At 43.6% G+C, this 26484-nt stretch overlaps 1 protein-coding gene across 2 annotated transcripts in view; it reads right to left on the reverse strand.

Moving 5' to 3' along the window:
* Positions 1 to 298: 298 nt before the first annotated feature.
* EOGT (EGF domain specific O-linked N-acetylglucosamine transferase) overlaps positions 299 to 26484 on the reverse strand; it is a 31122-nt gene continuing 4936 nt past the window's right edge. For both annotated transcript variants that reach the window (XM_083425928.1, XM_083425929.1), the window contains exons 4-18: positions 25439 to 25539; positions 24721 to 24829; positions 24528 to 24622; positions 23515 to 23619; positions 20516 to 20622; positions 17861 to 17964; positions 12898 to 12990; positions 11760 to 11831; positions 11443 to 11529; positions 10042 to 10110; positions 9833 to 9894; positions 7656 to 7775; positions 4792 to 4894; positions 3245 to 4369; positions 299 to 3181 (exon numbers count right to left, since the gene is read on the reverse strand). In XM_083425928.1, the coding sequence (XP_083282054.1) occupies positions 4223 to 4369; positions 4792 to 4894; positions 7656 to 7775; positions 9833 to 9894; positions 10042 to 10110; positions 11443 to 11529; positions 11760 to 11831; positions 12898 to 12990; positions 17861 to 17964; positions 20516 to 20622; positions 23515 to 23619; positions 24528 to 24622; positions 24721 to 24829; positions 25439 to 25539 (1374 nt within the window). In that variant the 3' untranslated portion in view covers positions 299 to 3181; positions 3245 to 4222. The remainder of the gene's footprint in view (positions 3182 to 3244; positions 4370 to 4791; positions 4895 to 7655; positions 7776 to 9832; positions 9895 to 10041; positions 10111 to 11442; positions 11530 to 11759; positions 11832 to 12897; positions 12991 to 17860; positions 17965 to 20515; positions 20623 to 23514; positions 23620 to 24527; positions 24623 to 24720; positions 24830 to 25438; positions 25540 to 26484) is intronic.

Here is a 26484-nt window from a genome sequence, read left to right on the forward strand (position 1 = left end):
AAACAAAACTTCCAACATAATAAATGAAAAACTGAATGCTACCATTTTTTATTCTCGTTACAGCTCATTATTTATTGCTACTTCAAAGGCTAGCGAGTGAAGTCCTTAAAAATAGGCAACTCTGTTTTTGCCAGTACTTTGTTTTACAGATGGTGGACAAGGTATTTGCAGCAGGGTGGGGGTGGGGGAATCTGTGGCCCTGCAGACAGAGATGGACTCGAACTCCCACCATCCCCCAACATTTAATGGTAAATTTAAATTTGCTTTTAAAAAAATGAAGCTTACAGATCAATGCAATATATATATATATATTTATTTAAAAACCAGTGCATTTCAGAAAGTTTTTTTTTTCCCATATGCAAAAAAATACACTTTTACAGTTCCTTTCAAGTTCTTAATCAACTGCCCTGGTCCAAGGAGAAGACAAATATCATAATACGTTTCAGAGATCTGCAGCTCAACCTCTGCAGTACTTCAAGTCACGAGAGACCTATGTGTAAGCTACTCTTACAAGAATTCATTCTCTTCATCCTCCATAGGCAGGGCGGCAAATAGGCCCCACAGTATATAAATTAGCTCATGATTGTTAGAAAATGGATGTCAGTAATAGTTGTCAGGTACATCCCACTCAAGTATTTACATTTACTATAAAACTCTCCTTCCTGCTTCTGCATACCATTCTCTTCCTCAGGGCCCTGATTCTAGGCTGCAATATCTGCTGATCAACTCACTTCAGAAGCTCAAATCATGCACATGTTTGCACCAACATAACATTCTTGGGGGAAGGGGTGTTTTGTGCTCATATTTTTGTGCACACAAAAGTAGCATAGGGCCGCAACCCTATATTTGCTTACCTGAGAGTAAGTCCCACATTGAAGCTAATGGGCCTTACTCTTGAGTAGACATGCACAGGGTTGCTCTGTAAATCAAGTTACGTGTCGTACAGTATTTCGATCCTGAACAAGGGACAACTATACTACAGATGTGATTGACAGCTAGCTGTATTTGGCCCCCAAGACACTACACGCAACTCAGTACTCAGCGGCTCTGTGCTGAGGGATCTCCTTAAACCAGCCTCCTCTCCTGGGCTACAAGTAGCCGGTGCAGCACTGTAACACCGCAGTGCACAATGAAAAGCTCACAATAAAATATGTGTGAGGGGGGGAAAAATTCTGCAAATTAGAGCGTATGTAAAGTTAAGGTCAGATCTCTTTAGAAACCTGGCAATTAGGTAAAACTATTGCAACAAGAGGCCCAAACAGAATGTACTTAATTGTTAGAAAACAATAGTCTTCTGGCATCCTAAAGACTTACAAATTTTATTATGGTATATGCTTTTGTGGACTGAGTTGCTTCCTGATGCTCTGTTTATTGAGCATTTGTTCATCCTTATCTGTTTTCAGGTAGGTTATACAGTATTGCATCTAACAATCGTTATCCTGTGTTTTCCACTGCAATTTCCTTCACTTTCCTTACTGCAGATATACCTTCTTTATTTTTAAAAAGGTGCAAAAGAGCAGCAAACCCACTTTAATGAATTCATCAGAGTGCAACTGAACCCCACTCATAAAATAATGATAGTCTGGAAGTGACCGTAGAGTCCACAAAACTTATGCCAAAATAAAATCTGGTAGTCTTTTAGGCACAAGACTCTTGGCTGTGTTTGTGACAACAGAGAAACACCTGTGCCTCTGGAAAAAGTTAGAAAGGGCACATGTAAATCTAGAGGGATAACAGTGCAGTTAACTAGACAAATCAGAAGACCACAAGAGAGGCAAGTCTTGCCTAAACTAGGAAAATAAAGGACACAAACCAAAGTAAATTGGCAGCTTGCCTCTACCTGATTTTGGCAGTCTTCCTTTTTCTTAGTTCCTATGCTGCAGCCCCCATTTAGCAGGGCTACCTGAGGAGAGGAATTCAGGAGGACTGGGGGAGCCATGCAGGGATGAGGTGAGGAGCTCAGCATCCTCCAGCCTGCCCCATGCACTTGGATCCAACCCACTGAGACAAACAGTATCTGTTTTGTTATAGTGCAGAGCTATATGACAAAAGTTGCAAAATGAGTGAGGAACAAACCACTTCTGCTGTCATTCGCCCTATTTGTCTTGCTCTTCTTTGAGCTTGCTAGTGCAACATGCTAAGGAACACTGACCAGGTACTTGCCATGTCTGCAGCTAAGAACGGGCTGAAATGTAACGTATGTCAGAGAGGGAGAACCGTGGCATAGAAGCACAGCTGGCAAGGGCAATGGGTTGGTACACACAAGTGAGAATCCGCTACAATCTGCGGCATAACAGTGATTCTCATAAGGACTTTGCTCACAAGCATTCAACCAGATATACAGTGGTACCTCTGGATGCGAACGGGATCTGCTCCGGAGCCCCATTCGCATCCAGAAGCGAAAGCAACCCGCGTCTGCGGGTCGCTGCTTCTGCACATGCGCGTGATGTCATTTTGAGCGTCTGCGCAAGTGGTGAAACCCGGAAGTAACACATTCTGTTACTTTCGGGTTGCCGTGGAGCGCAACCCAAAAACGCTCAACGCTCACCTTCAACCCAAGGTATGACTATATCTGATTAAGTCAACAGGAGCTGCTTGAAAGCAATTGTGTGAAGACATGTACTCATGGTTATATTTCTTTCAAGGCACTATTATAGTGCAAGCATGAATTATGAAAAGTTAAATTATTTTAAAGCTTTGGAGACAAACACAGTTCATGCATTAAGCCATAGTTTTCTTACCTAACAGCGGGACAGTTTAAAATAAAGGCACTACCAAGAAAAACAACGACATACCCAACTTCCTTGCCAGGAAATGTCTTCCCATCAAGCTCAGCAGTTCTGAATTTCAAGGTTTCTTGGTGGGGACGCAGCACTTTGGCATTTGCCCCATGACTGCACCTCACTCCCTGCCCCAAGTGCACTATGGCTTGATATCTTAGTTAATTCAGACTGTACATGACTCAACTTTGAAATGGGTAGACACTGATCGCCGAAGAATTGATGCTTTTGAATTATGGTGCTGGAGGAAACTCTTGAGAGTCCCATGGACTGCAAGAAGATCAAATCTCTCCATTCTGAAGGAAATCAGCTCTGAGTGCTCACTAGAAGGACAGATCCTGAAGCTGAGGCTCCAATACGTTGGCCACCTCACAAGAAGAGAAGATTCCCTGGAAAAGACCCTGATGTTGGGAAAGATGGAGGGCACAAGGAGAAGGGGACGATAGAGGATGAGATGGTTGGACAGTGTTCTCGAAGCTACCAGCATGAGTTTGACCAAACTGCGGGAGGCAGTGGAAGACAGGAGTGCCTGGCGTGCTCTGGTCCATGGGGTCACGAAGAGTTGGACACGACTAAACAACTAAACAACAACAACAAAGTAACAGAACCGAAAAGATGAGGAAGCAGATTAGGGTTGCTTAAAAACCTGCAGGAGTGAGAAATACACCAGGACCAAACGACATGTTATGATAAACACAGTTTTTCCTGAAAGCATGCTTTAGGTAACCACTTTTATTCTGAAGAAAAAGCAGCCACAGGGTTCCTAATCTGGATCAGGGCCCTGCACTGGGTTCCTACTAAAAATCCACTTACTCACCCGAGCCACTGCTTGCCCCCTGGTGGCCTTGTGCTTTTAAAAGCCACATTGTTTGTAATGTGTAGTTTGGCCTCTCAGATTCAGCTGAGTTCTATTTCCACGGTCTCTCTTAGTGTTGTGGAGTGCCTTGCAAAAACAGGAGTGTGATGCTATACAAGCCTACTCTGAAGTAAAGTCTCAATGAGTTAAATGGGACTTAATCCCAAGTATGGTTTCAACCTGGAAGTCTTAAAAAAAAAAAAAGAAGAAGCAGAGAGAAGGAAAGTGGACCCACTGCACTTATTTGTAACTTCACCCTTCTTTTTAGCAATGGGGGCAAAACCCCTAAAATAAATAGGGAGGGAAGTAGTGCAAATATTAGTCATCTTAATAAATACACCTTGCAAAATGCAAATTTCTCAAGTAAAATTAGGAAAGGAATTGAGAGTGAGAACATTATTGGGCAGGGACGACGACGACACACACAGAAATAACAGTGTGAGGGTGGGAACCATGATATGCAACTACCAATCATTTTAACACTTTTCCTCCCGAGAGAAAAAAAAAATTATAATTGTGTATCAGAACAATTGACATTTTATAACGGTGCTGTATTTAAAATACCCTGTAAAATTAGGCAATTAATCTAGAATTCATCGCGTTTTCTCCTAAACGGCCATTTGGAATGCTGCGATACATGATCAGCTGCCGAAAGCACCAGGCGGACGAATTCTTCCACGTCGAAGGAGTAATTTGTAAACTTCGGGTGTTTTCCTAGTGTTGGATGGTGCCCCTGAAGAAAAGGGAGTTAAAATGGTTTTAAGGAAGCAAAACAAGTCAGCTCTTTTCCCCTGGAAAACAAGCAGCAAATTGAGCACGCATTTTAATTCATAACCGCTGATTTATCGATCCTCCCTAAAGCAGCAGCGTCAGTAAGAAAACACCTAACAGCACTGCTATTGATAGTCTGAACTAATGGCCAATTAATTTCATTTCTCTCCCTCCTCCAGCTATTCATATAAAATGATCCTTTAATCAGAGCAGAGAATTTAATTTGGGCTGAAGCAGAAGAATCATATTTCATGTGGAAGAACTGAGATGGGTAAAACATTTTTTATGATGATAATAATAATAATAATAATAATAATAATAATAATAATAATTTAAAAAAACCAAAAACACAGCACCAAAACACTTTTGCATCCCATCCACTACCTCATCCTGAGGGAACACTTTGTCCTTCTTTTGCCAGGTGATGTAATGGACGCCTCTCAGCCTTGCAAGGTCTAAGTAGCAGCGCTCGTCTTCACAGTTGTACCTGGAGAGGAAATAATGGGGATTCATTAGCAAAAGGAGCAACGGTCCTCTTTAGTGCCTGCCCCTCTCCTGCAGGAAATGGAAAGGAGAAGCATTCTACTAGCAATTGGAAATGGACAGGCTGCAGCTTCCCCTGCTGCAGCTCTTGCTACAGAGAAAGCCAGGGTGGCGCTGTGGTCTAAACTACTGAGCCTCTTGGGCTTCCGGTCGGAAGGTTGGCGGTTCAAATCCCCATGATGGGGTGAGCTCCCATTGCTCTGTCCCAGCTCCTGCCAACCTAGCAGTTCGAAAGCACGCCAGTGCAAGTAGATAAATAGGTATCAATGCGGCGGGAAGGTAAACGGCGTTTCTGTGAGCTCTGGTTTCCGTCACAGTGTTCCGTTGTGCCAAAAGCAGTTTAGTCCTGCTGGCCACATGACCTGAAAGCTGTCTCAGGACAAACGACGGCTCTCTCGGCCTGAAGTGAGATGAGCGCCGCACCCCATAGTTGCCTTTGACTGGTCTTAACCGTCCAGGAGTCCTTTACCTTTACCTTATAGACAGAGCCAAGGATCAAATCCCCTTGATACTTGGGTTTTCCTCTAGCATTTCCTGCAGCAAGCATTAAGGAATGCACTCAAGCTGTCTCTCTCCCTCCCCGCCCCCAACCTTTGATTCAGACTTTTTTGGGGTGGGCTTGGAAACATGCTATCTAGCTAGCTAGCTAGCTATTTGAGCTATTTATATACCGCTTATGAACCAAAGTTGCTAAGCAGTGTACAGTGGTGACCCGCAAGACGAATGCCTCGCAAGACGGAAAACCCGCTAGACGAAAGGGTTTTCCGTTTTTCAATGCGCTTTGCAGGATGAATTTCCCTATGGGCTTGCTTCGCAAGACGAAAATGTCTTGCGAGTCTTGAGATTTTTTTTCGCTCCCCACCCCCTTTTTCTAAGCCGCTAAGCCGCTAATAGCCTTTTAGCAGCTAATCCGCTAATCCCTTAAGCCGCTAATCCGCTAATAGCGCTAATCGGCTAATAGGGTTGCTTCGCAGGACGAAAAAACCGCTAGATGAAGAGACCCGCAGAACGAATTAATTTCGTCTTGCGAGGCACCACTGTATATAAAAATCATAAAAAGCATGCAATGGATAAAATATGATGGTTCATACAAAACCCTCAGAAAACATCCTTAAAATGCCTGCTGAAGAAAGGGCTTTGTTCAACCGAGGAAGGAGCGGGCTGCCTAATCTCAGCCAGGAAAGCGTTCCATAGAAACAGGCCCATAGGACTGAATGTATGACTCAGTGGAGACAAGCCATGCACCTGAGTCATGGGGGCCAGTAACATATACACACCCTCAAGATCTCAGTGACTGGGGACCCTCTCCCAGCTGGAGAAGTGACGTGCGACTATGGCAGCAGCCTCACCGCTGCGCCTTTCCGCTGCTCTCTGACCTGCTCTTTGGGGCTGGTGGTGGGCTTCCCCCCGCCAGCCCCAAAGAGCAGGTTGAAAGGAACCTGAAGCCTGGAGAGCGAGAGGGGTTGGTGCGCACTGACCCCTCTCGCTCTCCAGGCTTCCAAGGTAGCCACCTGAATGCACCTTAAACTGCACCTTGTTTTAGAGCGGGAAAACAAGAGGGGGGAAATTCTCCCTCTCTCTGCGCAGCGCCTCCTGCCGCTTCGCTGAAGGGGCACTGGGCAGAGAGGGGGAGAAATTTTTTTTCTTGTTCTCCCCCCTCTAAAACAAGGTGCGTCCTATTGTCCGGTGCGTCCTATGGTGCGAAAAATACGGTAGATAAAACTGGGCTTTAAAGAACCTCTAAATCTAGGGTTCAGCTACCCCCATACTAAGATTCAAAAAAACGATGGCACACTTCATTGTGCCTGGCTTCTGTACCAAGAAGGATTATTTCAAATAATAAAGACCCTCTCCTATTAGTAAAGTGAAACTCAGCTGGAAGCAATGGCTTTAAAGATAAGATGGCGAGGAGGGAAATGTAGACCTGCCATACAGTTTTAGAGCAACAAGCAGTAATCCAAGAACCATATCCTCATGAAGAAAACTTTAGAGAGGCCAGATCGATACAGTGAAGAAGAAGAAGAGTTTGGATTTGATATCCCGCTTTATCACTACCCGAAGGAGTCTCAAAGCGGCTAACATTCTCCTTTCCCTTCCTCCCCCACAACAAACACTCTGTGAGGTGAGTGGGGCTGAGAGACTTCAGAGAAGCGTGACTGGCCCAAGGTCACCCAGTAGCTGCATGTGGAGGAGCGGGGACGCGAACTCGGTTCACCAGATTACAAGACTACCGCTCTTAACCACTACACCACACTGGCAAATAAAATACCCTGTCAGAAATCTTTATAGAACTTCTGTGGGTTCATATCAACAGGCCTTAGGCAAGGAGTTAAACTATAAGTTCTTAAGGACTTGTTCGGCTCTCTCTGATTTTATTTCTCTAATTCATTTTGCCACCGGGGCATTCCACATCGCTGGCCGGGTTTAACATGGAGGTTTCCAGCTGCCCAAACAAGTTGGCCAATGAACAGAGTTGTCACACTCCACCTGGTACACATCAAGGAGTGCTTCTTCTAACTGTATGACCGAGGTAAGTTCAATATCTGCTCTGACGGAAATATAGAGGCACCATCTCACCCTCTGTGACATGCGTTTGCTTCAAAGCACGGTTTATAAGCCCTTCTTCAGATCAGGACACGGCAGCCCAATTTTCATGCAAATACAAAAAAAGGAGCTATTAAACACATGAGCACATGGAGGCTTACAGTTCAAAGATGACAGCCCAGTCTGGCAGAAAGAGAAGGTGGGTGAGTCCTGCTCCATGCATCCCAATGAATATATCAGAATTGTGCGTGATTTTCAGCTGCTCCTTAAATTTGAGCTCCCTAGAGAAAATGTATAATGAGAATGGTTTTAGCATGGGTATGTGTGAATAGCACAACAGATCATTGTTCAGATAGGTCAAGGATATCTTATGGGGTGAGAAAATAAGCTATACAGCAAAATAAGCTATACACCAAAATAAGCTATAGACTGAAATAAAACTCCTGGTGATGCTCAAGATCTTAGAAAGCATATTGTTGCACTGGAGAAATTAAAAGGTTGCCATGCAAATGCACCCAGTAAACTGCTTCAGTGTCTGGGGTTGGTTTTTTTTTTAAAAAGAAATGTACATTATTAAAAACAAATGTTACTCAAACTCAAATCCATGATTAGCCTCAACATCAATAACGTACAGCTCACTCATAGTTTTCAAACTTGTACAGTGGTACCTCAGGTTACATACGCTTCCAGTTACATATGCTTCAGGTTACAGACTCTGCTAACCCAGAAATTGTACCTCGGGTTAAGAACTTTGCTTCAGGATGAGAACAGAAATTGTGCTCCAGCGGCGCGGTGGCAGAAGGAGGCACCATTAGCTAAAGTGGTGCTTCAGGTTAAGAACAGTTTCAGATTAAGAACGGACCTCCAGAACGAATTAAGTTCTTAACCTGAGGTACCACTGTACTTCAGAGGGCAATCAACAGAGCAATCCGACCTGCCCTCCATGTTGGGCTGGGTGAGGGGAGGGGAGACTAGATTAGGCCAGAGCTTTCCAAACTGTGCGTTGCGACATGTTAGTGTGTCGGCTGCAGTGTGCAGGTGTGTCACACAAACACTCCCTGCGCTCCTCCCGGGGCTGAATTAGTTTAAGCTCCAGATTGCTAGGAAAACCGAATTACCGTGTCGCGAAATGATGCACGTCTAAAAAGTGTGTCACCAACAGGAAAAGCTCTGGATTAGGCAGAGCAGAGGTGTTCCTTTGTTCATTCTGCGGGACATGTGATCAGGTGGGCTGCTGGCAGGAGTCAGAGGAAGGGGCAAGGGCAAGGCTGAGACAGCCCTGGATCCTGAAACCCTATTGGTCCCATTCAGAGGCTGAAAATCCTCTCCCTGCCCCTTTTCTGCCCAAGTCACCGGGAGCAATAGGGCTGCAGATGTGGCCGTGGCCCTGCCCTTCCACAAAGCACTGAGGCTGGGAGGGGGAAAATGCTTTATTGTTCTCTTTATTGATCCTTAACAGCGTACACTTATGCATGTTTGCAAGCCCTAATGATACGTTCAGTGGGAATTACTCTCTTGTCTAACTATGTCTGGGTTTGCAAACGATGATCTTCAGGGTCCCTTCCAACTCTACAGTGCTATGCTGTGCTGTGCTGTGCTGTGCTGTGCTGTGCTGTGCTGTGCTATGCTATGCTATGCTATTTCAACAGGATTTACTTACAGGAAATTGGTCTGTATCCAGTAATGGCTTTACACGAGCGGAAGAGGCAGTTCTCCTTATGGCAAGGTGGGGCAGGCCATTTTCACTGTTCTCCTGTAGCCCTCTGTGCTCCCTCAAAATTAACTCCTTATGAGGAACGGCTAAGGGAGCTGGGCATGTTTAGCCTGGAGAAGAGGAGGTTAAGGGGTGATATGATAGCCATGTTCAAATATAGAAAAGGATGTCACCTAGAGGAGGGAGAAAGGTTGTTTTCTGCTGCTCCAGAGAAGCGGACAGGGAGCAGTGGATCCAAACTACAAGAAAGAAGATTCCACCTAAACATTAGGAAGAACTTCCTGACAGTAAGAGCTGTTCGACAGTGGAATTTGCTGCCAAGGAGTGTGGTGGAGTCTCCTTCTTTGGAGGTCTTTAAGCAGAGGCTTGACAACCATATGTCAGGAGTGCTCTGATGGTGTTTCCTGCTTGGCAGGGGGTTGGACTCGATGGCCCTTGTGGTCTCTTCCAACTCTATGATTCTATGATTCCTCTGACAAAATTGAGTGCATCATCTGAAGTGAGCTTCAGCTCTTTCCGCTAGTGCAAAACCACCATGGGACACAACCCGTCATGCAGGTGCAGAAAGGTGAAACTCAAGTTAGGAGCAGCTGCAGATCTGCTACGCCTTGCAGGTGTACTTACTTGTACTTGTAGTTCACGATTCGGACTTCAAATAACGGCATGGTTTTCAAAGCGTTGGCAAGCTAGGGAGGGAGGGAGGGAGGGGGGAAAGCAACATTTCTGCATGATAATTGCTGTTTTTATTTCCCACCCATTTCCTGTACCCAACCACAGCTTCCTTGTGCCCACTGCTCTGTGGGAAACCTTTACTCAACAGAAAATAATCTAACCTCATTTTGGTTTAATATCTTCCTGTATTCTGTACTCCGGGCGAGTATTGTAACTCTGATTTTCTCATCCTGTTGGGGAACAAGCAAAACAAAAAGTAGCAAAATGAATCCATTCGCAAGTTGAGGAGGAGAAAGACCAGCTGACGGACAATGAATAAATTAGTGCTCTTGATGTAAAAACAATTAGCAGAGTGATTAAAATGTCTTTTCCTTTTAATCACCTCGTTTATATCGCACACAGGAGAGAGGCACATTCCTTAAAATGGATTGTTCTAATGTGCACTTTCTGTCGATCCTCCTTCCCCAAAAGCAGTATTTGTAACCAGCAACTAGTAAGTCATTTAAGAGTCCCCTTATGGACTTGATCAGGTCCCTCAACTCCCAACGTAACCACAGAAAACTTGACAGCGCTACCAGCAGCAAAGGTTTCCAAACCCCTTTGTTTTATTCAAGGCAAAATGGCCCACGTCACCACAAACCACTGCAGTATCTGAAAAAGTAGAAGTCACACAGACAGACACAATATGCTTTATATGTTGATGAATTATTGGGGTGAAGGGGGAGGTGTTAGCCCACCTAACAAGGTTATTATTTCCCTTCCCAATTTAAAAATCCATCGAACCCTTGGGGGTAAATTGTGTAAAAAAGAGAAGAAGAAGTAGAAAGAATTACAAAGGTTTAACTGCATGACACCTATTAATACCAGCAGGAAATCAGGGCCAAATGGTTGCACACAGCTCGAAAACACCAGCCCCTTGTGATAAGCATGAAAGTATATTCTCCAGAAAATATTTTAAAGAACTCAAAAGCAGCCAAATTGATTCCCTCCCCAGTTTACACCCTATGAACACACACACACACTTATAGCCCTTTTAATGGAGCCAGCATTTTCCTGTGGATTCAGATATTGGACGAAAAGCAAATGTCGCCCCCTGATTTAGCCAAGGGTTTACCCGATGGCTCTGCTGGGCTTGTTGCTGCTGGAAAACTTGTTCTGGCAGCACCAAGCAACTGCAGAAATGGCTCAAGGGTTCAGAGCAATGCCTCCTGTCTTCATAAAGAGATAGAATTCGCTACGGCGAGAGAGCTGGTGTACATTTATCACCCTGCATGTACAAGATGCCGCAGGGAGCACAGAAGTACTGCAGGCAAGAGGCATCTCCTTCAGTATTTAAATTCTTTGCATCCCCTTCACCATTGCAAGGGAGCTTTCATTCGTCAGGAAGATATGCAAGTCAGTGGAAACAGGAGTGCTCAAAACTACAACGAAACTCAGGATTGTGGGCATCGGAAAAGAGAACTTCTCAAGCTGTGAGCACGATCCGAAGCAAGAGAGACGGCGCATGCAAACTCAAGCTTCATTCACGATTCTTACAGAACGGCATAGAGCATCACTAATACCTTGGGTCCTTCTTGTGTGACATTTAATCTGTGGAGCACATGCTGGGAAAAGGCTCTGAATAATCCTGTACCATGACAGCTGGATATCTGAAATCACAGCAGACATATAGGAATAAAATGCACCCATGTGCTCAAATTTTAATATTTTTTTGCTAGTAACAAACCGTCCCCCACCTCCAAACAAAGCTTTTATGCATTGAAGTCCTTCTTCTTTAATATATCTCTTTAAGAAGCTCACAAATTTTATTCGAAATTTCTTCTTTTTTTATTAAAAAAAAAAAGGGTGGGTGGGTGTGGAACCCAAGATATTTACTCACCAATGGTGTATTATAAAATAAGCCGTACCTCATTCGAGGCAACAGTGTAAAAACTGCTTCTTTGAAGCATACCTGAAAAAGGAGATCATTAACAAGTTACAGCAGAACTCCTGATATATAATTAAAAGAGGTGAATATAAAGCAGGACCTATTAATACTGCAACAGAAGCCAGATCACAGCACCAATCTGAGCCCCCCCCCCCTTGCGTTAAGCACTGAACAAATGACTGAAACAGAAACAGCATCTGACACAAAGACCCGAGAGGGTAAGATGAGGAAACTTTATAATGGGGGGGGGGGGCAAGGTGAAAACTTTCCTGATGGGGCTACATGAAACAAAAGGGGAAGGAGAAATTAAACGCAGCAGACACAATGGAAAACAATGGCAGTGAAGCCCCTGGATGGCAGTGAAGCCCCTATCCCACATTCCTGGAGCACAGACATGCAAAGGTTTGAGAGGTCCTGAGCCTATGCTCATATGCACAGCACACTCACGACTATGTGTCTAGAATTAGGTGGGGTAACTGCTGTTAAAACCACACTCTTTGAAAGGAGGTTAGAAGTCATTCTTTAGTGTCCTTTGTTTTTATTTCTCTTAACGAAAGGCAAATTGAGAAAGCATAAAATGTGAAGACCCCCTTGGTGCTCCTCTGTCCAGATTACTGAATCTCCTATTTAATCCTATGCAGAACCATAAACGTAAACCTGTGCATGCACAACAGGTCTGCTGCAAGGTACTTTTCTCTCACCTACACCTGCGGAAGTGGACCGTGCAGGTGTAGCCTTATAGTATGAATGAAAATCTTAAAACCCTCTACGTCAGGCAGGTCCAACAGGTAGACCGCGATCTGCTGGTAGATCATGCGGTGTTCCTGTAGATCCCGGTAGATCTCTGGCCCCTCAGTGATCCCCTCCCCACTCCCAACAACAATGGGTAGATCACTACCAGTTTTTTTATACTGTGAGTAGATTGCAGTACATTGGGAGTTGGGTGTCTTTGCTCTACAGCAAGGGTGGCACAGCTGTAGTTTAAGGACCCATACATATTCAGTAACATGATCACAAAACTGAACCAACAGCACTGACTTCTGGGTACAGCCATCAGTTTGTTTTTTTAAAAAAGCAAAATATTCCTCACTCTCTTTGAATCGTAGGATTTCAAATGTATTATTTCGTAGTCTGTAAATGCCTTCCACGTTTCGCTGAACAGGTCACCGTATCCATAGGCACTCTGTGAAAAAACGAAAACAAATGGAAGCACAAGTAAGGTTTTAGTGAGAAACGACTGATCATTATTTTCACAGCTTTCAGGCTTATCTATAACCCTCCTGCCTTAAGGCTAGAATCGTAAACACACTGGGCAGGGCAGGGCAGGGCAGGGCAGAGCAACCTGTGGCCCTCCAGATAGTATTGGACTACAGTTCTCATCATTCATGCCCATCGGCCATGCAGGCTGTAACTGAGGGGAACTGGAATCCACCAACCTCTGGAGGACCACACATTCCCCATCCTTGTAACAGAGAGTATCCATACCAAGCCCTGTGGAACTTACTCCCAAGAAAGTCTGTAATCACCAGCATCGTGCTCTTTCGATTCCCAAAATTAAAGGGTAGATCCAAACTTTGAATTTGGGTATATTAATGTTAGACCAGCTGATAAACAAAGAGGATGACTTTTTTATACATATTCCATCTTAAGAGACAAATACAGATGACCTACAAATGTTCAATGGCAATATCTCCAGATAAAACACTTGCTAACTGCCATCTACGGACCAGCAGCTTTTACAGCCTCAGAGACCCCAGATATTTTGAAGCAGTTGATTGATTCTTGCGCAACAAAAAAACCCGGTCATCAGCGTATATAAATCTTTGTTATGAGCAAACCAGTTTGATATACAGGTACTGAGGGAGGATCGAAATAAAGAATTAGAGTTCTCAGTTTCGACCACACAGTGGGGAACTTTTTCAACTGCTATAACAAGGGTGTCTCTGAACCTTAAATTGAGGCTCATACAAAATTTGAAAAGGAGGGACATTGATCTTCCTATTCATTGCTCTGCCCGCATTTGCCTCTGGCCTCCCCCTCCCCAGGCACTGTGGCCCTCGGAAGATTACCCAAAAAAAGAATGTGGCCCTTGGATTGTAAAATGACCCCCAGCCCACCAAAAACACATTGTACACCTTGCCATATTTGTTTGTATGTTAGGAAACATGCTGGGTACGTTTCCCTCACTGAGTTCCTGCTTTGTTTCACTCACTTATAAAGAAACTAACATTTAGTAAAAATTGTAATTTTGCAAGAGCCAAAAGCTACATGCATTGTATAAAGTGGGCGGGGGGGGGGGGGAAGCCTCACTGCCTCTGTTCAGCTAGTTTAAGCAGTTACTTGGCACCACCATCTGGCAATGCAAGGAATTAAATGCATCTCTTTTGTCGATCAGAATGGCATGACAGAATTTCAGAGTGGCTGTGGGGAAGCAGCATACATTCTTAAGCAGTGCCGTTTCCCAAGAAAAGGTAGTGTGGTGGGAACCCAAGTCATACGCGGTTGACAGTCCTAGAATGGAGAGCCCTAAGTATAACTGGACTGGGTAGGGATGAAACCAGGGACTCTGATATACAGGTGCAAATAAAAACGTTTTTAAGTGTGTTGTAAAGTTCAATATACAAACGTGACACTAGATGGCGACAATGAGCCATGGCAATTTCAATGTATTTTTCAAAACGTTTTTTAAAAAAAACACAACAACAACAAAACGAAACATTTTCACAGCTTTTTTTTATACGTGCGTAGATTCCACCCAGGAGCACCACTTTGCATGCCAAAGATCTGCATCATCCGCAAAAAAAGCATCACTTCCCTGTTGCTTCTCCTGTAGGTACTGCTGGTTTTCCAAATACTGGAGTGGCTACACTGTGGCTCTCCAGATATTGTTGGCTGCCAGCTACCATGACCATAGGCCATGCTGGCTAGGGCTGGTGGGAGTTGCAATTAGATATATATTTTATAGGGAAAAGACATGGGTAGACCAGGCAGCTTCAGTACAGAGGGGAGGAAAAAACATAAGAATAGTCGGCTGGAACTGGCCGATAAGCCCATCTAGTCCAGCATCATTTTCTCACAGTGGCACAAAATCTGCTATAAGCGGCCTTGTGAAGAAAATATCCAGCAAACGCGGGAGGCAAAGAACCCTGAAGACTATTGGTAGGCCTGGCAAAAGGGTGTGGGCAGTTCCTTGAACTGTCCAGTAGGTGGCAGGGACACAGTTATTTTAAGCATCAGTTGGTGACAGGAGGAGGGCGAGAGACAAGGAGCATAACACAAGAAAAACAGGAAACTCCAGTCTTTCATGCAGTGATTTCCTGCAGGATATTCACATAATGATTTTACATAGAAATATACACACAGTCTTTAAAACATTGTCAAACTAGTGACTCGTGGGTAGAAAATAATAATAATAATAATAATTTATTTATACCTTCCCTTCCCCAGCCAGAGCTGGGCTCAGGGCGGCTAACACCAATAAAATTACAATAAAACATAATGGGGTTATTAAAATACGGGTTAAAATACAATTTAAAATGCAGCCTCATTTTAATAGTAGCACATAAATCAGAACCATCAGGGGAGGGAAACACAAGGGCCAAAAAAAAGTCCAAAAAAAAAAGGCCAGGCGGAACAGCTCCGCCTTGCAGGCCCTGTGGAAAGATGTCAAATCCCGCAGGGCCCTGGTCTCTTGTGACAGAGCATTCCACCAAGTCGGGGCCAGTACTGAAAAGGCCCTGGCCCTAGTTGAGACCAATCTCCTGGGAAGAATGGCAGATGAAACTGATGGACTATATGGAAATGGCGGAAATGACTGGCAGAATCCGAGACCAGGGAGAGGAGTCGACGGAGGAAGATTGGAAAAAATTTAAAGCATATTTATAGAAATATTGCAAAATTAATGAATGTTAGATGAATATTGGAATGAAATTATAAGGTTTTAGCAGAAGTGTTATTAAGAATTATATGAACATTAAGTGCTAATGTGTTAATTGGGAAACTGAAAGTTAAATTATGCTATGATAAACTACAGACTAAATTGAAGAAGAGGGAAAGGATTTGTTGAATCAGATAATTTGAACCAGAATACAAAAAAGGGAGGTGTGAGGAAGTCAAGGAAATAAGCTAATGAAAGATCTGGATACAAAAATTTGGATTTGTGTTTTTGTGTTGTTGTTTTTTCCTTATGTTGTATTGTTCCATTTTTTCTTTTTATACTTTTGTTGTTGTTGATGTATTGTTTGTTGAATGTGTGTATTGTTTTGCCTTTACTGTTTTTTTTTATAAGTATAAAATATCTAATAAATTTCTAAAAAAAAAAAGAGAGACCAATCTAACCACCGTGCGGCTTGGGACCTCCAAAGTGTTGATATTTGTGGACCTTAAGGTCCTCCGCTGGGCATATCAGGAGAGGCGGTCCCGTAGGTACGAAAGATGTGCTAGTAATCATGAAGTGCATCTGTTTGTAGTATATTTACCACCTAAGAGATTTTTTGATTTTATTTTTTGTGGGAGGGGGAGGGAAATGGTGGTGTTGAAAACAGGGGCTGGAGATGGGGGTGGGGGGTGGAAAGAGAAGCCTTAACTTATAGAATAAGAGAACAATAAGAATATACATTTAAAGAAGACTGGAAAACGTTTAATGAATATACCGGTGAAAATTGTGTACATTTGAAAACGTTGGCAGCGTTAAGATAAATTCAACAGTGTAAATAAGTTTTGATGGATGGAATACTGAATGGTTTAGTTTATGTAAAATATGCAGGGATCTATGGCAGACTTCCTCAACCTTGGCCCTCCAGATGTTTTGAGACTACAATTCCCATCATCCCTGACCACTGGTCCTGCTAGCTAAGGATCATGGGAGTTGTAGGCAAAAAACATCTGGAAGGATGAGGTAGAGGCATGCAAACTGAACCATGGAAGGAGAAGAAGGGAAGTCATTGATATTTTAAGGTTGTTTAAATGAATATTCTAAAAGGTAAAATAGAAAAACTTAATAAAAATTATACCCCCAAAAAGGGAAAAAGAGAAGCCTCCATAAGGAAGTAACGTTCAAGTGCTAAGACAGGAGGCAGCCACCCACTCTGGCTGATACACAGTGGTGCCTCGGGTTACATATGCTTCAGGTTACATATGCTTCAGGTTACAGACTCTGCTAACCCAGAAATAGTAACTCAGGTTAAGAACTTTGCTTCAGGATGAGAACAGAAATCGTGTGGCAGCAGCAGGAGGCCCCATTAGCTAAAGTGGTGCTTCAGGTTAAGAGCAGTTTCAGGTTAAGTACAGACTTCCGGAACGAATTAAGTACGTAACCAGAGTTACCACAGTATAAGATATATAAACTAGGCATCAAATGGCTCCTAAAACCAAGGCTGCAGTTGCCAAAACGGAATGTCTAGTCGCCATTTTGGGGCAGGATGGCTCTCAAGTCTTATTTTTCAAATGACTGTGGTTGATTCACAGTTAAACTTCTGACTATTCAGATAGCAACCTTGAGGTAGCTTAAGAGCTTTGAGAACTTAAAGGAAGAAAAGCCACTTGATCCTGGGACTGTCCACGTATATATTGGCCTATTATTACCTCTTTTTCCTTATGGTGATTCCTGCTCCTGCTGCGCAGAAAAAGCAATTTGGTTCCAGAAACTCATTCCAATGGTGCAGATAAAATAAAGCTGATAGAATTCTACAGGGCGGGTTATTAGTGTGTGGAAACAGTCAGGATCCAATGATCCCCCGATGGGGGAGATGGCAGGAGCCATCCTGGCACCCAGGGATTTTCACTTGGTCGCAAAGTGGTCCACACAGCCAGGTGCAAAGCACGCCTGGCTAATTTTGAACACTGACTGTATCCCTCCTATACAACCCTGTTGGAAGGATAGTTCACTTAATCCAGCTCTCTAGTGACAATGGTTTATACCAGTCTATGCACAGAGCATCTGGCACAGGTAGTAGTAACTATGCTCCTTGCTAATACTGCCCGTGGTTTACATCAAACAGTGAATACAGTACATCTATGAACACCAGTGTGTTTTGAACGAAGATCCTACTCACGGTATCCCACATGACAATGCTGACGTCCGTGCTGAACGAGTTGGTAATGTGCTGAGTGATGTAAAGATTGACAAAGTCACAGAAATGGTGGTACATGTTAACACCTGAGAGAAGAAAGGAAAACAAACCTTGTCATGGTTTTTCATTTCAAAACCTCTGCGTACTCTTAATACTTTCTCCTCATTTCACTGGAAGAATTTTACACCAGGCCCATCTTTAGCATTTAAGACTGGTTCTATGAATGCATAAGACCTAAGATGAATATGAATGTCACATTCAGAGTCTTATTTGCAAGGATGAGACTTTGCCCAATGGGATTTTGTGAGCTTTTCTATTAACCCATTAAAACAGTTTTTATTGTGTTCTTCCATCCCTGTGGATCTTCATGGTTGCTAACAATCCATCATAAGATATGTGTGTGTGTGTGTGTGTGTACATATCAACATTATCTGCGTGAGACGATTATCTGCAACATCAGAAAAGATTAGGCCACAAACCCAGAAACAAACCTCAATAAGACTGCACATGCAGAAGGGCAACCAAAATGATCAAGGGAATATAGCAACTTTCCTATGAAGAAAGGTTGCAAATTTGGGCCTCTTTAGTTCTGAGAAAAGGAAGTGGTGACGTTATAGAAATTTAAGAGATTTCTATAGGACCAACCCCCCCCCCCTCCAAATTTATGCAGGTCTTGATTGTATCTCCAAATTGTCCACGTTTCCTTTTAACCAAATGAAGCCACTAAGAGTTACCAATCATCTGATCTGGCCAGTGATGCTGGATGAAAAGTGTTTGCTCCTTCCCTGCCATACCCTTTTCCTAACCAAAATCAATACCACTTACCCTACAGACCTCCAAAAGGCAAACAACCATGATGGGGTTGTTTTTATCAGGAAAAGTGAAATAGAGGTGAGGGTGGGGGAAGTCCTGAATAAGGTTGTTGAATTCAAACTGGCAACACATACACACACACTGCATTTCATTAAAACAGAAAACCATGAGAGATTAAACCATGCATCTCCTAAACAGCATGCAGGACCCCTGACCATTAGGTCCAGTCGTGACCGACTCTGGGGTTGCGACACTCATCTCGCTTTACTGGCTGAGGGAGCTGGCATACAGCTTCCGGGTCATGTGGCCAGCATGACTCAGCTGCTTCTGGCGAACCAGAGCAACACACGGAAACGCCCTTTAGCTTCCCGCTGGAGTGGTACCTATTTATCTACTTGCACTTTGACATGCTTTCGAACTGCTAGGTTGGCAGGAGCAGGGACCGAGCAATGGGACCGTCGTGGGGATTCGAACCACCAAACTTCTGATCAGCAAGTCCTAGGCTCTGTGGTTTAACCCACAGCGCCACCTGCATCCCGCCACAGCATGCAGTTTACATCTAATCATGAGGCTGGAATGGTGAAGCGGCAAGTATGTGCCAAAGAGTGTGACTTGGGTCTAGAAACCACAGGCTCAAGAACCATCTCTGCCAGTCTCTCTAAATGGCCTTGGTAACAATCATTTTTGGTGGGAGTGGACGAAGGAAATTCTACCGATCCCATTTCTCTGCATTCTTGCTTGAGGAGGCGAGCGCAAACAAAGACTGCAAAGCCCTTTGCAAATGAAAAGGGCTACAACAGTGAAGTGTAAGAACACTGGTGCAGCCCAGATGTTAAAAAAGAAAAATGCTGGGACATCTCTGTTCCAGATTTATTCCATTTATTTATTTCAAATGTTTCTATGTCCTTGGACAAGAACCCTTGCTTTTTAACGGTTCTCACTCAGAGTGCTGCTGCAAACGCAGGACAAACAAGACTTTGAGAACACAGCCCTGCTTCTGAGTTTTAAAGAGCAAGGAGCTCCATTCAAGTCAACCGGTGAAGATCATCTTAGACTGAACCAAGCTGACCAGAATGCCAGTGCTGACTGAGAACAGGCTTTGAACCGAGCTCTGGACCTTCACAAATATTTTAAGATTTAAGAAACTTAAAAAAGAAGTTCAAAATAATGGGATGGAAAGCAGTTCTTATCCACATCGACTTCAGCCTGCGTGTGGCATGCATAGAAGTGCTACAGTCATGTGTAAGCTGCCTATGCACACAGAATATATCATAATTGACTTTTAGCCTGCCCCTAAGTGTGCTGAGGGACACGGGTGGTGCTGTGGGTTAAACCACAGAACCCAGGACTTGTCGATCAGAAGGTCGGCGGTTCGAATCCCCGCGACAGGGTCAGCTCCCGTTGCTCTGTCCCAGCTCCTGCCAACCTAGCAGTTCAAAAGCACGTCAAAGTGCAAGTAGATGAATAGGTACCACTCTGGCGGGAAGGTAAACGACGTTTCCATGCGCTGCTCTGGTTTGCCAAAAGCGGCTTAGTCATGCTGGCCATATGACCTGGAAGCTGTACGCCGGCTCCCTCGGCCAATAAAGTGAGATGAGCGCCACAACCCGAGTAGGCCACGACTGGACCTAATGGTCAGGGGTCCCTTTACCTAAGTGTGCTGGGCAATATCCAATTTGCTGGAGCATGATACAAGATAATGCAATACATGCGGAATGCTGTGCATATCAATGAACTTTACATGACCACCTCCAAACATATCATCCTGACATACTGCCAGGAGTCGTAGAGATCTGCACATACAAAAACCACACTGGCTTGTACCTGCATCAAGCTTCATGAAATAAGTTGGTTTGTCAATAATAACATCACAACTGCCATCTTCCATAGGCCTGGAGTTCAGTTCCGTATATGTCTGGAGCTCTGCAAACCTGTAATTACAGTCATTTAATAGAAGCTGCAAAAAAATATTTTTTTAAAAAAACCACCCGTATCCAAATACAATAATTTAAGCAATGCACCATGCAGACTTCTCTTCACAATGCTGGTGAAGTTAGACAAAGTTTGACAATTAAAATTATTTTTAATTGTAACTGAAGCTTCTTCAGTAAGGCTTCAAAAGGTTAAACTCTGCCTTTGATCTCAGGAGCAAGCAGCATCTTTGATCTATAAATCAAGAGCTGGGGAAAGTTTCAGGAGACAGAATCTCTCTGTCCGTGCGTTTCCAATATCCAGTTAATTTGAATATATCTACGCTCATGTCAAGTGCACTGACCATGATTTTAAAGGAATCTCAGCAAAGACACAAGTTATTCATGACTTCAGGTACAAGGCCAATTAGCATGATCTATTTAACAGCCTAGCAAGTCTCTTCCATGACGTAATACCATTTGTACTGGGCTCAGCTAATGGAACTTGCGCCCTGCAAGATATTTCTAGAAGATGATAACTAAGAGGAGAGGGTTCTCTTCTAGATCAGGTATTGTTTCAGTAGCCGGAGGTATGAATTGGCAGTTCTCTAAATGAAGAAAGGGCTTTTTAACTTGTTCATAAATTATCTAGAGTTGGGGTTAGCAGTGAGGTGGCCATGTTTGCTGACAATAGCAAATTGTTCACGGTAGTTAGAACGATGAAGAGCTCCAAAAGCATGTTTCTGAACAGAGTGAATGGCCTGTAAATACACGGACACTGAGATCCAGCGCCGAGGGCCTTCTGGCGGTTCCCTCATTGTGAGACGTGAGGTTACAGGGAACCAGGCAGAGGGCCTTCTCGGTAGTGGCGCCCTCCCTGTGGAACACCCTCCCTTCAGATGTGAAGGAAATAAGCAGCTATCCTATCTTCAAAAGACATCTGAAGGCAGCCCTGTTTAGGGAAGTTTTTAATATTTAATGCTGTACTGTTTTTAACATTTGATTGGGAGCCGCCCAGAGTGGCTGGGGAAACTCAGTCAGATGGGCAGGGTATAAATAATAAATTATTATTATTATTATTATTATTATTATTATTATTATTATTCACACACGGCGCTTGAATTGGTGGTGACTGACCAAGTCAGGGGTTGGAGCAGACAGCTCAGTGAAGATGCTGACTCAGTGTGTAAAAGGTAAAGGTAAAGGTACCCCTGCCCGTACGGGCCAGTCTTGACAGACTCTAGGGTTGTGCGCCCATCTCACTCAAAGAGGCCAAGGGCCAGCGCTGTCCGAAGGCACTTCCGGGTCACGTGGCCAGCGTGACATCGCTGCTCTGGCGAGCCAGAGCCGCACACGGAAAGCCGTTTACCTTCCCGCTAGTAAGCGGTCCCTATTTATCTACTTGCACCCAGGGGTGCTTTCGAACTGCTATGTTGGCAGGCGCTGGGACCGAACAGCGGGAGTGCACCCCGCCGCGGGGATTCGAACCACCGACCTTTCGATCGGCAAGCCCTAGGCACTGAGGCTTTAACCCACAGCGCCACCTGCGTCCCTTAAGTGTGTAGTGGCTATGAAAAAGGAAAATCCCATGCTAGGGATCGTTAGAGGAGGAATTGAAAACAAAACTGAAGCTCTCATCAGGCATTTATGATGTGACTGCATTTAGAATACTGTGTACAGTTCCGATTGCCTCGCCCCCAAAAGGATATTGTAGAGTTCGAAAAGGTCCAGGAAAGATCGACCAAAATTATCTAAGGGACGTAGCAACCCCACTAAGAAGAACCGCTGCAGCATTTGGGACTTTTTAGTTTAGAGGGAAGATGAGCAGGAGGTAACATGACAGAAGAACTACACATGGCATGGGGAAAGTAGAAAGTGGGTAAGATTTTCTCCCTCTCTCATCACACTCGATCTTGTGGACCTGGGAGCAACACCTGATGGACCAAAGGTTCCCCACCCTTGATACAGGCTATGCAAAACAGGCCACATCATTTCCCAGGTTTCCCTATTACTTGCGGATTTTCATGTTAAAAAAACAACAACAGTTTGCATAGAAAAGAATGTAATAATAATAATAATAATAATAATAATAATAATAATAATAATTTATTATTTATACCCCGCCCATCTGGCTGGGTTTCCCCAGCCACTCTGGGTGGCTTCTAGCAAAGTATTAAAATACAGTAGTCTGTTAAACATTAAAAGCTTCCCTAAAGAGAGCTGCCTTCAGATGTCTTCTAAAAGTCTGGTAGTTGTTTTTCTCTTTGACATCTGGTGGGAGGGTGTTCCACAGGGCGGGTGTCACTACCGAGAAGGCCCTCTGCCTGGTTCCCTGTAACTTGGCTGCTCACAGTGAGGGAACCACCAGAAGGCCCTCAGTGCTAGACCTCAGTGTCCGGGCAGAACGATGGGGGTGGAGACGCTCCTTCAGGTATAATGGACCGAGGCCGTTTATGTGTAATGCAGCCACAATGATCTGCTTTTCTTTGCTAACATTTTAGACCGGAATAACCATCACCTCAATCATTGTCCCTTTGCTCCACCATCATAGAAGCCTGTTTCTTCCTTAAAAAACAACTGCACCCCTAACTACTGCTGTGACATGTGGTGGGAGACAAGCACACTGGGTTCTGCCCCATATGGGGGGGGGGGCGCCTGGCAAGTGCGCATGACGTGGTATGGAGCCCACAGGAGGGCCCAACAGAGCCTGCAGTGCCACGGGAGGGCCCAATGGGAACACTGAGGGGGCCTGGCCCCCCCATTGAAAATTGGGGGGGCCTCCACCCCGCCCCCATAGATGGGTGTGCCTGGTGGGAGAGAAGGGGAGTACTCAGCTGAGCACAGTACTGGGAGCTGAGCTTTTCTGCAAATATCGTAGAGAAACAAGAAATAGCAGACAGCTACGAATCTTACCAAGACTGTAAAGGGCTCTTCCGCTGCCCTTCAGCAAGGAAAGCTTGAATGTCTAAATTGCAGTGGCCTCCAATTTCACCCTTCTGGAAGAAGTCTTCATTGAATCTATTTAAAGAGGGGAAACGTTATTAGCAGAAGTTCAAATCAAGTGTCAGTTCTAAACTGGACTACCTTGTGAGCACTCTCTTGATTAATGATGTACATCAAGGCATTGATTCATCATCACGCTTTAACTTGTCACCCTGTACAACGGGCATGCTTACTCAAAATTAAACTCTGTGGTATTCAATGAAGCTCACTGCCAGATCACTGAGCACAAGCTTGCAGTCAAAGGCTACAATCCTAAACACCATGACTTCCATATAAGCCCCACACCAAATATTGTGGGACTGACTTCTGAGCAAGCAAGTGCAGGATTGCACTGCATGTGATATACTGGAAACATGGGTTGCATGGATCCCTGAAGTGTCTCGCGTGAACCAAAATGGTGATGTCATTGCTTCAACATGCATCCAGCCTACAGTTCAATCAACACAGCTGCAAATGTTTTAAGGGTCTCAAGAAATAAGTGTAACGGTCATACAATGACTATATATAGACACACTTTTAACGGTATGAACGTAAAACTGAAACAAACCTGAGAACAAAAACATGCTTCGTGAATTAAAGTACTGAAAAAACAGCCAACTAGAAAATAACTGTGTTTTTCCAAATTCAGAAAGATGTTTGCAGAACCTGCTATAGCATTGTTGTTCAGCAACACCTGGAGAGCCCAATCATGAGGGCCAGCAAATGATTCTTTAAAAAGTAAAAAAAAAAAAGAAGAGATTTCTAGACATCATTCTTGGATGACTAAACCTACGCAGATTTCTGAGTCCTGGCATATATCTGTTAATGACAGATTAGAGAAATATTTTTTTAAAAATAGAAGTATTTTATAGATGAGCAGAATTGCTTAATAGGGATATTTAGTGTGTCTGTTTCTCCTGTTGAAATGTAAGTAAGGTACGTACCTCTCATGGTTTCTTTTGGGGTTTCTTAAATCAATGTATAGATTTGTTGCTCTGCAATACTGGAGGTAACGAGAACACTGAAGTGAAGAATCTGCCTATGACAAAGGCAACATAAATATATATATATATTTAAGAAGAATTGTGGGGGAGGGAAGTGGAGCATAGCATCAGGAATGCATACAAGCATGCTTACCATTGCCTTAGGTCTGCAGTGAGTCTTCACTTCATTCATCCTCTCCTTAACATAACCAAAGTCAGCTTGCTTCCAGAATACATCCTGGGCCTCCTCAATGGTGTTAGCCCTTACATGGTGAAATAATGCAAGTGTGTCCATTTGAGAAAACATCAAGCTTTAACTATGGGAATAAACCCAGTCTATGGGTTAATAAATGCTGCTGCACAACCTTATAAGCTCGGTTTACTGAGTGTAACAACGAAGAAGAGCGAGCTTCCACATATTCTGCCTATGCACAAAAAGGGTAGCACTTAACTGATCTGCAAGAAGGCACAGGGGCGCCTGCTTGGCATTTGGGATGGGAATAGATCAGTAGTGGAGATGTTAGAAGTATTATGCGCGCGCGCACACACACACACACACACACACATATGTATATGTTGTTGTTCAGTAATTTAGTCGTGTCCGACTCTTCGCGACCCCATATGCATATCTATATCTATCCATCTATCTATATACTAATTAAAATGTTGCACTACTATATCCCTGGTACATGTTATCAGAACCTGTGGCTCTGGAAAAACAAATGGCAGCATATAAATTGGGAGGCTTTGGGTCTTGTTTCATGTACCAAAATAAATAAATACCAGCAGAAGTTCTCTATATGCAACTGAATGTTGGGTTTGGCCCTGGCCTGAGTTTGCAGGAGGCACGGGGGCGTGGAATGTACGCTTACCATCCAATCTCAGCATAATCACATTTCGGATATCCAAAACGGTTTTCAGGCTTGCATGATTTCTCATAACCCCAACAGGCTTTCAATTTCTTCAAGTATTTCTGAAAACACAGGAAAATGCCAACTTTGCTTTGGATGTTGGTGCCATGTTGCCGAACGAGCAAGCTTGCAAAAATGCTTGCAAAAATTTGATCTACAAATAACCTGCATGTACTTTTTACCTCTAAAGATTTGAGCCTCCAGTTCTACACATGGACATGCTGTAAGTCAATCAAGGTGTTTATTTCATAACATCTATATACCGCTTGACTGTAGGAAACCTCAAAGCAGTTTATGAAAAGAATAAAACAGTTAAGATTGTCAAGAAAGAAAAACAATTGAGAAAGAAAAAGGAGAAGAAATTGCAGGAGAAAAAGACGAGAAGAACAGAAACAAATTTACATACATAATCTTCCTATTAACATCTTAATAAACACTTAAATAAAAAGACTTCTGACAAAACGAGACTTCCGATCATTCTCATTGTACTGTTTATACTGTCCTTCTTTTTGCTGCACAGTTTCATATTCTTTAGTATTGTTCCTATTTACTCCAAAAGTGACATTTGTTATGTGTTTTATTTACAGGTATCACTCGAGTTCTGCTAATATGGTATGGTTGGTACAATATGATCTTATATAACTGCAATATGAGATTGTAAATCCTTCGTAAATTTTCTGTATATGTGTGTAATTTAAATCAATAAAGACTATTTTTTTTAAAAAAAAAAGTTAAGATTCTCAGTAAAAGCAATCAAAGCATTCTAAAAGTTAAAACCAGCAATAAATTAAAAACACACCAGCATTCTATGTATCTGGGTAAAAGGTAAAGAGACCCCTGACCATCAGGTCCAGTCGTGGCTAACTCTGGGGTTGCGGCGCTCATCTCGCTTTATTGGCCGAGGGAGCCGGCATACAGCTTCTGGGTCATGTGGCCAGCATGACTAAGCTGCTTCTGGCGAACCAGAGCAGCGCATGGAAACGCTGTTTACCTTCCCACCAGAGCGG

This window comes from Podarcis tiliguerta (genome assembly GCF_965153285.1).
Source record: "Podarcis tiliguerta genome assembly, chromosome: 2".
Taxonomy (NCBI): Eukaryota; Metazoa; Chordata; class Lepidosauria; order Squamata; family Lacertidae; genus Podarcis; species Podarcis tiliguerta.